This window comes from Colletotrichum godetiae, assembly GCF_030913485.1.
Source record: "Colletotrichum godetiae strain CBS 193.32 chromosome Unknown BDP55scaffold_41, whole genome shotgun sequence".
NCBI lineage: Eukaryota > Fungi > Ascomycota > Sordariomycetes > Glomerellales > Glomerellaceae > Colletotrichum > Colletotrichum godetiae.
In genome coordinates this window covers 150,125-163,973 of record NW_026851289.1, presented here as the reverse complement: position 1 = coordinate 163,973, position 13,849 = coordinate 150,125, and the positions used below count along the sequence as shown (strand labels likewise).

Below are 13,849 nucleotides of genomic sequence, written 5' to 3'. Positions count from 1 at the left end.
TAGAACGAACCCCTGCGCGTGGGGCGAGGTTCGGAGAGTCGTAGATTTGGATGTGCTGATAGATTTGAAACCTACATGTACTGAACTTCCGTTCTGCCGTTGAAGAAGCTCACCACGTTGTTGTTGTGGAGGAACTTGCTTACGAAGGAAATGCCAGCGGCGCTTTAAATACGCTGGGATGGAAAAATGGAAGCTGCCCAGGCTCCTCGGGTCAGAGCTAGTTAATACTGGTGGTCTGGTTAACCTGTCCCACCTCCTGTCTAGCTCCGATCTAACGTGACTGCCTTCTACGTTCACGACTTAACAGAGTAATCTACCCTCACACAAAGATTCATCAAATGTCTGCTTCAATACTCAGGTAACAGGCCAGCCGTCGCAATCTTTCAAACTCCCCGCCGCGCGAGAGCCATGTGCCGAGCACGCAACGAGTACTTCTGTACGGACCTCCTGCTTGGAGCCGAGTAGCTTCAAATCAACGCAAAAGACAAGCAGTGCGATTCACACGTCTCCCCTCAAAGGTAAAGCGAGTCCTCGGTAGTGTGTAAACAGTTCAAGTCTCATCTTTTTGCGACAAAGTCGTGCTCAAGCCCGTATGACTAGTGAATTTCACCGCCACGACACATCATCATCGGCCTCTGCCATGTGTCTGCCACAAGACAGAGACTCGGAATCTGGGCCGTGGTTTGGACTGAAGCATTGCTTGGGCATTTTTGCGTTGTGTTGAAAATTGCTTGAGACGAGGGTGTGAGTTAGGGAGAGGAAGAAAACCAAGACTCGTTAGCTGTCAAAAGTTGTGGTTGTGAGGCTTGCAACACAGCAGGTCCAGAGACGTAGCTCAACGAGTCGTTTGCTTCTAAGCTAAGCGGGTCGAGCGAGGAAATGCGAACCATGACCAGAGCAGAATTATATATCAAAGTGGTCAAACGTCAGAGTCTCACAAACCCAATCACATTCCATGTTCATCTCAAGTTTCACACGAAGTCGAAAGAAAGTTGAAATAAACTTCCCGTTTCGTTTCAGCAACTGCAGCATTGGATGCGGGAAGGGGGCAGGAAAAACCGTCTCATCATTTCAGACCAGGGGGTGTCAGAGACCAACTCAAGTCGCACCAAACCTCATCCCCATTTTGACTGTCTCGTCGAGTAAAGTATGTACAAATAGAAGTGAACAGTTTTCTGGATTTTTCTTGAGCAGAAATAGAAAAATAATCTTGTTTTGGTCCCCAACGACCCGCTACGCGAATGCAATGATGCCCATTGATCTTTCCCATAAAACACATAGAATGCTTTGACCACCGAACAAAATAGACAACCCTCAATGGACTCGCCATGCCAAAGGTTGTCCCCTTTTTCTTTCCCGTCTCTAAAACACAAGAGGACAAAAAAGAACACCACACCAAAAAGGCAGGCAGGACCGAAAAATAAAGTGCGAGTTCATTGTATTTCCCACCCCGACTCGTGTTGTTTTGTACAAAAAACTTCGCTTTATTTTCACTCCAAGAAGTGTATACAAGACAAAAAGTGTAAGAAGGATAAGAATGTGTTTGTTCATGAATCATAGATTCTTCTCATAACCAAATATAGCTTGACATGCGGGGGGGAATCAATCTACATCAAACACCTAGAAGAGCTTGTTGGAGCGCTTGTAGTAGCCGGTAGGCTTAGCGGCGCCGGAGGCGGTGCCGTTGGTAGGGTAGGGGGCAACGGTGACGGTGGTGGAAAGGGTGACAACGTCCTCGTCGGCGGGGCAGTCATCCTCCTCATCGTCCTCGCCGTCAGCACCGACACCGCCGGTAGTGGCGGGGGCCTCAGCAGAGGCGGTCTGGCTGGCGCTGGCGGAGGGAGTGGCAGCGGGAGCAGAGCCACCGATGGTAACGTAGACGGTGGAGGCGGGGGCGGTGACGGTCACGGCGGAGGGGCAAGCGCACTGGCCGTCGGCGCCGAGGGTACCGCTGGGAGAAGCAGACTCGGCGGTCTGGCCGGGGCGCTTGATGGTGACGGTGCGGGTACCAGTGGAGGTGGCAGTGGTGGTAGTAGTGGGCTCCTCGCCGGCACCGGTGGCAGAGCCAGTGGGCTTGGTGACGAGGATGGTAGACTCAATGGTGGTAGGGATGGCGGTGGTGACGACGGAAGCGGTGGAGCCCTTGCCAACGGTCATGGTAAGAGTCTTGGTAGAGATGATCTCGGTGACGGTGGTCTCGACATCGCCATCCTCAGCGGGGCAGTCATCCTCCTCCTCATCGTCGCCGCCAGCGGTAGGGGGGCTGGTGACAGTAGGGTCCTGAGCAGAGTTGGTGACACCGGCGGTGGACAGGGGAATGGAGGGAGCGGCGGTAGGGGTAGTGATGGCGGGAGCGGTGCGGGTAGAGCCCTGGAGACCGCCGGTAGAGTGCTGCTGAACCAGAGACTTGGAAAGGCTGGCGGCCTCGGTGACGGGGCAGACAACCTCGGTCAGGACAACGGTGTTGGTGACAACGTAGGTAGAGAGGTCAGAGGCGGAGAGGGTGGCGCTGCGAGCAGGGCAGTTGGTGATGGTAGGGGCGCAAGAGGTGACGGTAGCAACCTCGGTGACCTCGACGGTGAGGGTGGTGTAGCCGGCGGGAGCGGTAGAGTTGTCGCGGCGCCAGTGGAAGTGGCGGGGCTGGTGGGCGGAAGCGCTGGCGAGCGAGGCCATGAGGCCAACGGCGGCGATGCAGGACTTCATTTTGATAGATGTGGATGGGTTTGTTTCCAACGACTTCTTAGGTTGCTCGTTCGGATCGGGGATCGTAAAAGGGGCGAAAGATCAATTTCGCGGGGGATGTTTCTCAAAGTGTTGGCTGCAAGACACAGTTTGCGCAAATGAACGAATGGTATACTCGATAGAGAGCGTGGGTGAGGCTGAATGAATGGAATGTGTCCGAAGACTGACAACGAAAGACTGTGCGGTGGAGGGAGAAAGATGGAAAGAGTAGGTGAAGGAGAGGAAGGGCGAGAAGGTATTTAGAAGAGGAGAGGGAGGTCAGAGTCCTTTTAGCCCGTGGAGCCCATGGTGGATGTACATGGGCATGGAAGCATGGGGGTGGGAGGGGAGGGGAGCCTAGAGGGACGTGGACTTTGTGGATAGGATCGAAATCCTCAAGGCTCGAGGAGGAGGGTGGACTTGGAGGAAGGGGGTGGCCCCCGGGTGGGAGCCACATTAGACCGTGGGCCCTTCATCTTGGGGGGTGATGGTGTAGTGTATGAACCATGGTCCATGGTCCATGATCCATGAGAGAGGGAGATGGAGAGATGCCATGGACATTTGGGATTGCAGGTCCAGGGCCCGGCCGAGACCAGTTGCGCTTGCAAGGCAGGCCCAGCTTGCCAGCACAACGAGGGACTTTCCCACTTACACAGCACCAGTCAAACTAATCAGAGAGCGAGAGGGAAAGAGGGAGCAAGGAACTTTGTCGCGGTTCAGCGGCGTAGGCGCATCGCACCGCATTAGGGGTGGACCAACTGGGGCCAAACGCTTGCTTGGCCCGCATGGGATGACATGGATGCCAAGGAAGTGTACCTGACATGGTGAAGGTACGTTCTCCGTACGAAGTATCCGTAGCGTGAGGGTGAGAAGGAGATGGCAGGGCGCGCGGGACTAGTCCGGCACCAAGCAAGAGAAGAGTGAGAGAGATAAGATGGCGGGATGGGATGGCACCTCGGGCTGAGGTGAGTGAGTGAGGAAGGGGAAAGTGAGTGGGCGAGTGAAGGTGAGAGCAACAGTATGAGAGTGAGTGAGTGAGGGTGTGGTGTGTGTGTGTGTGAGTGTGTGTGTGTCGTTGGGAAGAGGCACGGAGTGGAGACCCACGGATGAGGTGGGAAAGAGAAAGGATGACGGCGCCGGGGGGGGCCTCAAGGACCCTTGCTCGATGATCCAGGGGGTTACGAAGAACCGCTTCCCACCTTAGGAAGCTGGGCTAAGGAAGAGGCGAACCACCGACCACCGCACCGCTTGCCGCACAGCCCTCGAGTGTTGCATGGGGGGCAAGAGATGAAGCCGCCCTTTTTTTCACTCTTCTCTCTCGAGGAGTCAAGCGTCAAACCCACAGACGGAGTCCTCTTCATTAAAAGACAGGAGTGAGATGACCCCACCTGCGCCGGTGATGACGGCAGGCCGGGTGGCATTCGAGGACGACGACTACGACGACGACGGCAATATGTGAGGTAATATGAGCGGTAGCAGTACTGGTTGACCTGGTTATTGAGCTATATATGAGAGAAAGTCAGTGTTGAGCAGTCATTGAGGTTAAGAGATGTGAGGCTTGAGGCTTGAGAAGACGGGAGACCGTTGATGTTGACTCCTTTTTCCGACCTTGTTTTTTCTAAGAGGTACCGCTGGACGTTGTGTTTCCCCTTGCCAAAACAGGGAAAGTCCTGGGTGGCGCCTCCTACCACCTGTCAGCCCATCGGTTGCCGTGCTCTGGCAGTGAACATGCCTCTGTGCGCCTGGCACTTCCCTCCTATCGTCCTGAGTTTTGCCAGTTGTCAGCGCAGTCTTGGTCAGCTTACCCCTGTCGGCCCAGCCCCTGCCATCCCGCTCCTCATATGCAGGTACCGCCAAACATGAGACACAAGCGTGGCCAATCGCCGGGATCCACACCATCCACACCAGGCAGAATCCCAGTCAAGATCGCGGCCACAGGCGCCCGGCCATCCCTGACTTTTTGTCGAGGGTGCGAGGGTCCCTGCGATAAGGTACCTTGTTGATCAATTTAATGAAAGATGTGATTGTGGATTGTTCTCCGTGTATGGGACCATATCTACGGAGCTGGTTACGGGAGTGAGCTGTCTTCTCTCTTACCTTACTTTGTGCTCCGTATTTGTGCGTACGGAGTTGTAGCTGAGAAACTCGAGGGAACATGCATCTACTCACTTTGGTTTGCTGCCCGGAGCCGTACTCAAGCTTCTTCCATGCCCATCTCTACGCCTTCTTTGCAGATCCCAGCAGATGGCGGCAGCACAAAAGTGGTCCAGCCTTCTCACACTTGACCAACGTCTAGATCTCTTGCGGATTCAGTCAGTGGAGAGAGCGTACCCGTAGAGAGATTGATTGCCTCTTGATCATCGATCTCGCGCGCGCAGGCTGCCTTTCCTTCCTTGTTGAGCCCGTTCTTAACTTCTTGCATCATGCCGGTTTCGCAGCCTAGAGGTCGACAGCGGATAGCCCCCTCATCCTCAGACCTCAACCTCTACGAAGTACTCCGTACAGACTACAGAGTATCCCGGGCTGCTCAATTTGCTTTTCATTGAGGGACCATGAAAACGGTGGAGATGGCCTGTTGGCTGTTGGCGCTGTTCCATCCGCGGTCCCGAACCACAGACTTCCAAGTTCGTGGCATTCTCGGTCTCAGGCCATGGTCCAGTGTACTCCGTATGCCGTACGATATAGACATACGAGTATCCGTCCGTATGCACGGCCGAGTCGTCGCTCGTATGTAGTCCGTATGCGTTCAACCCAACCTGTGCGCATATGCAAAGCTTCGGTCGACGGTGACAGGCGCGACAGACCGCTAACCGACTGACCGACAGTTGGCTCAGGCCCGTATCTGTACCTATTTGGTCAATAACACCATAATAAGGCATGTGTCGTATTCTCGCAGACACGGCGATGCAAGTCTCAAAAATACCTACCTACCTACCTACCTACCTCCCTCCCTCAGCCAGCCGACAGTTGCATCAATCTGTTAGATTCTGTTTCCAAATATTCGTAGCTTACCGTTCTTTGCCCTCACTTGAAACCCCAGCCATTTCTCATTCTCTGTCCACTCACCGTTCAACTCGCAGTCATCCGATCTAGCCCCAACAGCCAGCCAACGGCACATTGACAAATGCAGCGGCTAAGTCTGATCCGGCGGCGCCAAACCAGAGTGAGCCACAAAAGGGCTAAAAATGAAAACGCCAATAGAGACTGCCGCTTAGCCGGGGGTCCGTCTGCTTGACTTGTGGTCTCCCCTCTGCCCCCGTTGGCCCGTAGCGTCCTGGTCCGCTGCGAAACCAACCAACCTACCTCGATGGAGGCGTTTTAGCGACCGACCTTAAACTCACTTAACCTTAGGCTGACCGTTTTGACCCTGCCCATCTTGATGTGACGTGAAGAGACGCGAGACAAACTATCCATAGACGCTCTGATAGAAGAGAACAGTCGTGCTGCGATGCTAAATGCGTGATGAATGGCGACCGCGCCGCGCGCGCGCGTGCTGTGGCTGACCTTACACTGCCGCCGACCGGAAATATCTGTGACGAAGCGGTAGCCAGTCGATCCCTTTTGCGCCCCTATTGATATTCGCAAGTATCTCTGCACTCCTGCACCTGGCGCCGGCCTGCCGCTCACCGCAAATCCTTATCGGGAGCCCTACGAAAAGCCATAGGTATCCGTATTGTTTGTTTGTCTGTAGTGAGTGACGTAACAGAAGACTGCGCATCTCGAGATGCACCGCTTCCGTTGCAGTGCACGAGCATTTGCTGCCCCTCCTGCGACCTGACCCCTTTCCTACGGGATTATGGATAATATGGTAGCCAAAGATGTGTCGGAAATAGTCCGATGAAGCCTGTCGATAGTGACATCTTTCAGCCGTGTTCAATCTTTTGTCAGGCCCCGTGCCTAGGGGATCGGGACGGAAACTTGGAAGTGGAGGACAAAATAATGAGTCGGAGCGGCAGTATGTCGGCTTGCCTCCTCCCCTCGATTCTTTGCCTCACATTATTAGGCGCTTTTAATCGCTTGGTCGACTCGGGTACCTTGCCTTAGAACAGATTTTAGCCAGGAACATGACGAGGCACCGACCAACAGGGAGTCTGCGCTCAGCCCCTCGGTCCCCCCTTTAGCGGATGACCTAGATTTGCTGACAGTCTCTCCAGAATCCAGTCACTGTTGTGCATCCTTACTGCGGTAATCTGTACTTAGAAGAATCAAATATCAGGGGGGTCGGATCAATGTGGCGTCTCTTCGGGGGGAGAATGGGATCGACGCGGTGGCCCTGAAATGGTCCATTGTGTGCGACATTGTCGCGCCATGCGTTTCCAGAGTCGTTGGAAGTTTTGGAACTTGGTAGTTTTGGCCCCCAGACTGACCGACTGCCTCTGCCGCCGTGCCATTTCCCAGTCCACATTGTCACGTTGTCTTGATGCAACTCTAGACGGGAGCCGAAGGGACACGATCCATCGACTATTTCCCATCTGCCGTTGTGGCCAGCTGTGCCAAGACATGCGGTACGTGTGCGCCGACGTGGAGCAGAGAAAATTTCCGCCTTCTCCATGATCGTCCATCAGAATCGAAGATGGAGTTGGCAACGCCAGGTCCAAGCTTTGTGAGTTGTCGTCCTCATTCGTGGTCCGTGGTTTGTTCTTCACCGCTGCGGAATGTTTTCGTCTCAGAGGCCACGAGGGTCGAATCGTTCTGTTCTGCATCCTCCGGGACTTGTTGGAATGTAGGATAAGACTCGGGTTTTCAGAGCTCAGCTCTTGGCCGCAGCTGGCTTCAGCTGGTATAACATGACGCTCAATGTCTTTTGCTTTTGTGCTTTTCATGTGACCGAGAAGGCGTGGATGACCCTGCCGTAACCACCTAGGCAGCCAACCCGGCCAGAAACACGAGATCGAAACGACGGGATGATCTGATGGAAATGAGCCATCAGACGGAGCAAAGTTCAGACTCATCCAGGTACCATTGCCCGTAGCCACAGTGACTGAAAGCCCAGTCCGCTGCTTGAGAACGGCTGCAATCCTCGCCATTTGGCTCATGGCCAAGCATCGAACCCCCGAAGAGAAGGGTTTCAGACCCCCGAGGCGATCCCTTCACCCCCCTCTGACGCCCAAGTGTTGCCGCTCGCGGTTACATTTCGCACCGCACCGCTGACCTGTCAATCCTCGTCAGTTTTCTTCCCCCCGGAATTGGCGGCGGAGACCTTCATCTGGGAAAACCTGCGGAAAAACTGCGCAAAGTTGCACGCACGACTCCAGAAGTCCAGCCTCCGAGCCGCCAACCCACGGTGCCACGGACCATGGCCCATCGCCCCTCCTCGGCAGGGATGGAAACAACCAAATCTCCCCCCTCAGGGTTCGCCCCGGGAGTCCCTGTCACAGAGTGATTGTGTCGAGATTATGTCGAAATGTACCGTCTCCAGCACAACTGTCTGCCAGTGCTGACACTTTTGCATGCAGGCTGTGAGGTGGTGTTCTTTTTTCTTCCTTTCAGCTCTGAGGTAATAACCATCAGATGAACCGGCGAGTCGTTACCCGGCAGTTCCCAAGTTTCCAGAGAGCCTGGCCTGGTGGTCCCTGGCCAGGTCTGGGTCATGGTCTGGGTCAGAGGTCTGGCGGCTGGCCTGACCTTGACCAACGGCAATCTGCATATTATTGCGCAGCTTTGCGATGGCAGCGATCCTGCTGGGTCGTTGTCTTGATTAATCTTGCAGAAAATTCGCGCTGGAAATTGCACACCTGGAGCTTACATTATCTTCACCTGAAGACCCTGGGCATTGATGATGAGTCTGATCAATTCTGATGAGGTTTCGAGCCATTCGTACGCAGCCGCGTGCATCCTACCGGTGGGCTCGGCACAGACGGTGGACTCTGGAGCCTGAACCCATCGTCAGATTCAAAAGTGACTGTCCGATTGATCGATTCGTGATGGATTACTCCAGCTTGTCAGATTGCTTGTCAAGTTGTCAACGTCAGCCTGCCTACGGCCCTGCACTGACGACGGCAACACGGCTCCCGCCCGGTCTTACTCCTGGGGCAAGGCGGGAAGGTGGCCCCGACTAGGCGACTTCAGCTCCTTCCTGCCCCTCGCCGTTCGGTGCCTTCCTGAGTTGGAATGAATCCAGCGCCTGGTTCCGCTCCTTCCTCCGCCGCCCTTTCCTAAGTTTTCCATCAGGAAGGTGTGCTCCCATCGTGGACTTGATACCTTGATCAGGCAAGACACAGAATACATACTGAGGCGTCTACGGAGTACGCATAGATCTCTCTCGAGTCTCTGAGACTCAGACAAATCGGCGTCGGCCTATATTCCATTGCATTTCGCCCCATTAATTTGTCTTACAACATGGGAACCATCAACCAACACGGGATCGCCTTCACCGTCACCTCACATTCTTAACGGGGTGATCACTGTTGTTGGACCAAGACACACCAACGCCACCCCGCTTTGCCTCTCGTCGTTGCTTCTTTCAACTTCCGCTTGCTTCACACCATCGCATCGCCCTCCTACGGATGGATTTGCCTCAGGTTGGTCACAACCGCGCCGCAATTGCCGTTCCTATTCCCTGATACGAAGGCTTGATACTCTTGTTATACTCCTGCTAATGAAGAAGGACCGACCAGGCGAACCAAGTCGGAACACTCGTCAGAAAACGTCAAACACGGTAGCTCCCTGGCAGGCTAGCACTGCCTCCTAGAGAGTCGGGAGTCGGGACTCTGGAGGGAGGGGTTCCTCCTGTCTGGCACCCACGTCCTTGTTTTGAGTTTGGTCGCTTGCAGTTGTTTGCACAGCATCGGTCGCTCACCCGAAATTTCAACCCTGTCGCCAAGTATCATGCGGCAGCTCCGTCCCCATAATCGACCGGGTCGGGTGTTCCTTTCGACTACAGAATACAGATCGTTGCATGCTAGAGTCTGCGGAAGCCATTCTTGATTCTGGGCAATTTTTACGAACCCAGAACCTCGGGTAGCAATCAAATCGGCAAATTGAATGGATATTATCTTCATCACTTCCATGTCTCGCGTGGAAAATTCCCACAAGCCAAGAAAACCTGCTGCGCCACCCGTTCGTACTTGTGTCCTCATAGGGCACAACGACGGACGTCTCATTGAACGGGCCGCTTTCGACCGCCTTCCACTGACCCACGTGTCCGGAGCCTCCATCACCGACCTCACGACATCACTAGCCTGAGCCGTCTTGATTGGATATATCGATATCTCACTACGAAAGCACGAGCTTACCTTCCTGGTCCGGGACACTGGAAAGCTGCTCAGGAACAAACACCACAGAATAGAAGATGTCCACGAGCCACGAAGTGCCCTCTGAGAAACGGGTGTGGCCTTTGCTATACAAATCGAGAGCGATCATTTCAACTCGAATTCTTCGATGCCAAGTGGCACAAGACGTTGAAAGTCCGAGGTTTATGGTCTGAATTCTACATTCTCAATGGCTTTGTTTGACAATGGTCAAAAGGCCATCTGAATGACCGAAGGAACTACATCAGCTAGCATATGACCTGGTTAGCGAGGACTTGCCAGTCAGAGAAGCGTAAAGCAGATCCCTCTGGAGAAAGAAACCAGTTCGAATGCGGTTTATACGAGTGCTTGCAGACCTAAAGTCGACTTGATATCTCGGCGGACAACGTTCGCATAGTCGCATCCAAGCGGGTGATTCAGAGTGCTGTTCCAGAGGAATGCTCCAGAAAGACGCCCCAAAACCACTCTCCAAGACGGCACTCCAAATCGGTGCTTCAAGCGATGCTCAAAGGCAATTTTGGTATTTCCGAATAGGGGTCAGGAATGGCCAATACTATCCTACATGCACAAACCCAGGGCTCCCGCGGTGGAGTTCTTTTTAACAAGACCAAACCGAAGCACTTTGTCGATTCATAAACCCAACGCTTGAGCCAAACCCAATATGCAAAACGACCTCAACAGAAGCTATGTCAGATGGGTTGGAGGAGGGCAGTGGATATCTGGAGATCTTGGAGCAAGTGCTCGCCCTCCGTTTCAAATACACACAGTTCACACATGCGGCGCTGCCTTTGTCACACGCCCTCACGAGCCGCATGTCATTGTTGAGGGAGGCGGCTGCTGGTCTTTGATGGCCACTGCTCGACTTCAGTGCCCATGTTGCTTGACGATGTCGCCCCTGGTGACTGCCTTCAGTGAAAGCAACAAACCCTCGAGAAGGAACCCTCAGGGGCACCCGCTGTTTTCACTCAGCAGAAAATGACATCGTCAGGTCAACCTCCCACAACCTGACAGGGCCTTCTGCTTTCCTCCTCTGCCCTCCATCCTCCACAGAAGAAGCTACTTGCCAAATTCTCACTCTTCTCCAACCTCTGTTTTTGGCCTTGGCCTGCTGCAAGACAACTTCGCTCATCAGACTTTCATTTGCATCATTCTCCTCTTGGGCAGGTCGAGCAGTTTCTTGGATTGGTACCGAGTATTTTTCTCTAGCCATCCGACTATCACCACCTCTTCGCTCGTTTGGAGATCAAACCAACCATAGAGAAAATCGAGCATCCACCTGGGGAAATCAGCAAGATGGTGCGCGTCTGCTGCATCGCCATCCCCTCCAAGAAAAAGGGGGATGGCGGAGACGCAAAGGCAAAGGAGGCGAATTCCCCCGAGACAGTCGCGAAAGACACGAAGTCGAAGGACGCGAAATACAAGAAAGCGACCTCGAAGGAGAAAATTCTGGCCCAGGTTCCGAAGCAGCCTCTTGTCGAATTGATCAAGCTACCTCCTCCGGCCAAGTTGCCCGGAAGCAACTACAACACGGAACTCCTGCTCAGCGGAACCAACACGGGAGGCTCTATTGCGTCCTCTCACCGCTCATACATGCGCTCTCCTGAGTTGGATTTCATTCCTGATCCCACCGAGGTCGAATATGTATCGGACCCCGAGGATCAAATCGAAGCACCCAGAAGGAGTGGCCCCTGGAGCAGACTCAGCCGACGCCGCTCTGATAACAGCAACAAACGATCTGACAGTCCCGAAAGTGACAAGCGGGTGTCGATTGTCAGCATCCAGAGGCCCTCTTCCAATCCCTCTGCTATCGAGATAGATGGCTCCCCGCAGTACGACCAGGCTGCCTATACTTACTCTGTGAGACAAAATAACATGAGGCGCATCCAAGCCGACCTCGAGAGCGAGCATAGTTCGCGATCTGTCACGCCTGGAAGTAAGAGATTCCGTGGGTTAGAGACAGTGGTGGAGGTATCCGGTGATCACCAAAGCGAGCGCCAGAGCGGACCGCGACCACGGAGCGGAGTAGAGGTGGAAATTCCCACCGACGTTTCTGCGGTTGATATCACCCGCCTGCCGCAGCCACCACCTGCTGCCAAGCTTTCGGACGAAGGTGTTAAGGTACATCCTATCGATATCACCACTGGAGACCGCCGACGCAGCAGCTGCCCAAAGCCCGATACCTCCACAAAGGTATCGGCATCAAACGTCGTTCTTCGTGAGCGAGGATCACTCCTGGATATGCCACCTCCCGCCCCAGTCCTCTCTGCTCGCCAGAGTCGCGCCGATCAGAACGACGAGTCTTTCAGAACTTGGAGACTCTCCCAGTGCATCCCCCAAGGCGAAAGTCGGACGGCACTCTCTCTTCAACCTCAGGATATCCCCCTCCCCCTGGACGAAGACAGCACAGCTGCCGTTGACGACAAGGATAGCTCTGAGTCCCAGTCTCAAGATGGTACTTCCAGCAACAGCGCAACCCTCTACGACGCGGAAAAGCCCGATGACAAGCTCGCGGCAGAGTCCGTTGGTACATCACAGCCTCCCCGTACTTCGGAATCTGTACAGTCCCAGGATGGCAGTGGCTGGGAGACCTGGTTGCTTGCCGACAAACTCCAGTCTCAGAAGGATTCTATCGCAGCCCCCGATGTGACTAGCAAAGAGAAGTACACAACTGTAGTGAGTCGTCGCAACCCTGTTACTGAGGCTGGCGGCGAGAAAGAACCAAACCGTCAACTCTCGAGTCCCATCAGCTTTCCTCTTCAACAGGATTCTGATCCCAAGCCGCGCATTGCTTCGCCTTTGAAGGACGACTTGGAGGTAAATACCAATTTCGTCGGCGGAAAGCTCGCTCCAGTGCTCGAGCCGTTACACTACCCGTCATCATCTGTATACTCTTCAATGCAGAACACACGCAACACTTCGCCATCAGGCTTCAAGGATGTCAGTGGTGACGACGATCGCAACAGCCTTGCTGAGAGTCTGATCGATCTCGATCTCGCCAACTTTGACTGTAGGTTTATCATTGTCGCGAATGCTAGTGTCTCAACTAATCATGCAACAGTATTCAATGACCTCAAGGAGCAGCGTTCCGATGAGAGTTATCGAACTGCCCTAGACAAGAACCCGGACTGGGACACGGCTGTACCTACTATCGTTCTATCAGGCAAGAAAGGATGTGGCGCAGATGGAATTCATACCGAGGATGAGCACTATCGCAACTATGACATCGCGCAGAGCGTCTCTGCCTTGGAGAATCAGAAACCCGCCACACTCAGTGGTATTCAAGGAATACCTGGTGAACCCGAGACCGATACTTCCAATGACGGTAATGCGCCGTCTCGGAAGTCCTCGTTCCTTCAATTCCTTGGCATTCGCAGAAACTCGAGTTCTAGAGGCCGTCGGCAGTCGCATAGTCAGTCTTCCGCAGAGCCTGAACTGTTGAGTTCCCCGTCGGTATCGAACCAGATACTCGAGCCACGGGAGCACAATGAAAGAATTTCGAGTCACAGTATCTCGTCTTCGACGCAACATGTCCCGAACGACAACGCGTTCACTGCACCTAAGCTCACCGAAAGCGCCACCGTAGTCTGGCAGCGAGCTTTCAAAGTTGCGCATGATCAGCGCGAGACGAAATCCACTGCAGATTTCAAGAAGTCTGCCAGGGCTAAGGCCAGTATGGCAACGGTCTCGATCGATGGCAACGAAGTCTCTGGCGCTCCAGAAAGAGATGCTGCCGGATCTCGCCACGGAGATGCCATGGCTCATGACTTGCTCGCGACACGAAACGCCAGCCAGTCGAGCACTTCTCGGCAGTCTTTGTCTGGTACCATTATCCCCAGGAGGTTAGAGAACAACGAGGATGGCGCAGGCACCAAATAGAA

At 54.1% G+C, this 13,849-nt stretch overlaps 3 protein-coding genes across 3 annotated transcripts; 2 read left to right on the top strand and 1 right to left on the bottom strand.

Annotated features, from left to right (window-relative positions):
* Positions 1 to 984: 984 nt before the first annotated feature.
* BDP55DRAFT_277304 (uncharacterized protein) lies at positions 985 to 3,032 on the top strand. Its single transcript, XM_060566457.1, has 3 exons — positions 985 to 1,534; positions 1,628 to 1,882; positions 2,480 to 3,032. The coding sequence occupies exons 1-3, from the start codon at positions 1,318 to 1,320 to the stop codon at positions 2,842 to 2,844; spliced, it is 837 nt and encodes a 278-aa protein (XP_060426047.1). The 5' UTR covers positions 985 to 1,317; the 3' UTR covers positions 2,845 to 3,032.
* Positions 3,033 to 6,771: 3,739 nt separating this feature from the next.
* On the bottom strand, positions 6,772 to 8,138 carry BDP55DRAFT_277269 (uncharacterized protein). Its single transcript, XM_060566456.1, has 2 exons — positions 7,942 to 8,138; positions 6,772 to 7,873 (listed from the first exon to the last, which is right to left on the bottom strand). The coding sequence occupies exon 2, from the start codon at positions 7,755 to 7,757 to the stop codon at positions 6,948 to 6,950; it is 810 nt and encodes a 269-aa protein (XP_060426046.1). The 5' UTR covers positions 7,758 to 7,873; positions 7,942 to 8,138; the 3' UTR covers positions 6,772 to 6,947.
* Positions 8,139 to 11,264: 3,126 nt separating this feature from the next.
* BDP55DRAFT_731732 (uncharacterized protein) lies at positions 11,265 to 13,847 on the top strand (the record flags this gene model as incomplete). The annotated part of the gene is made up of 2 exons (XM_060579848.1): positions 11,265 to 12,978; positions 13,030 to 13,847. 2 exons carry the CDS (start codon positions 11,265 to 11,267, stop codon positions 13,845 to 13,847), a joined length of 2,532 nt encoding a protein of 843 aa, XP_060426045.1.
* Positions 13,848 to 13,849: the final 2 nt, after the last annotated feature.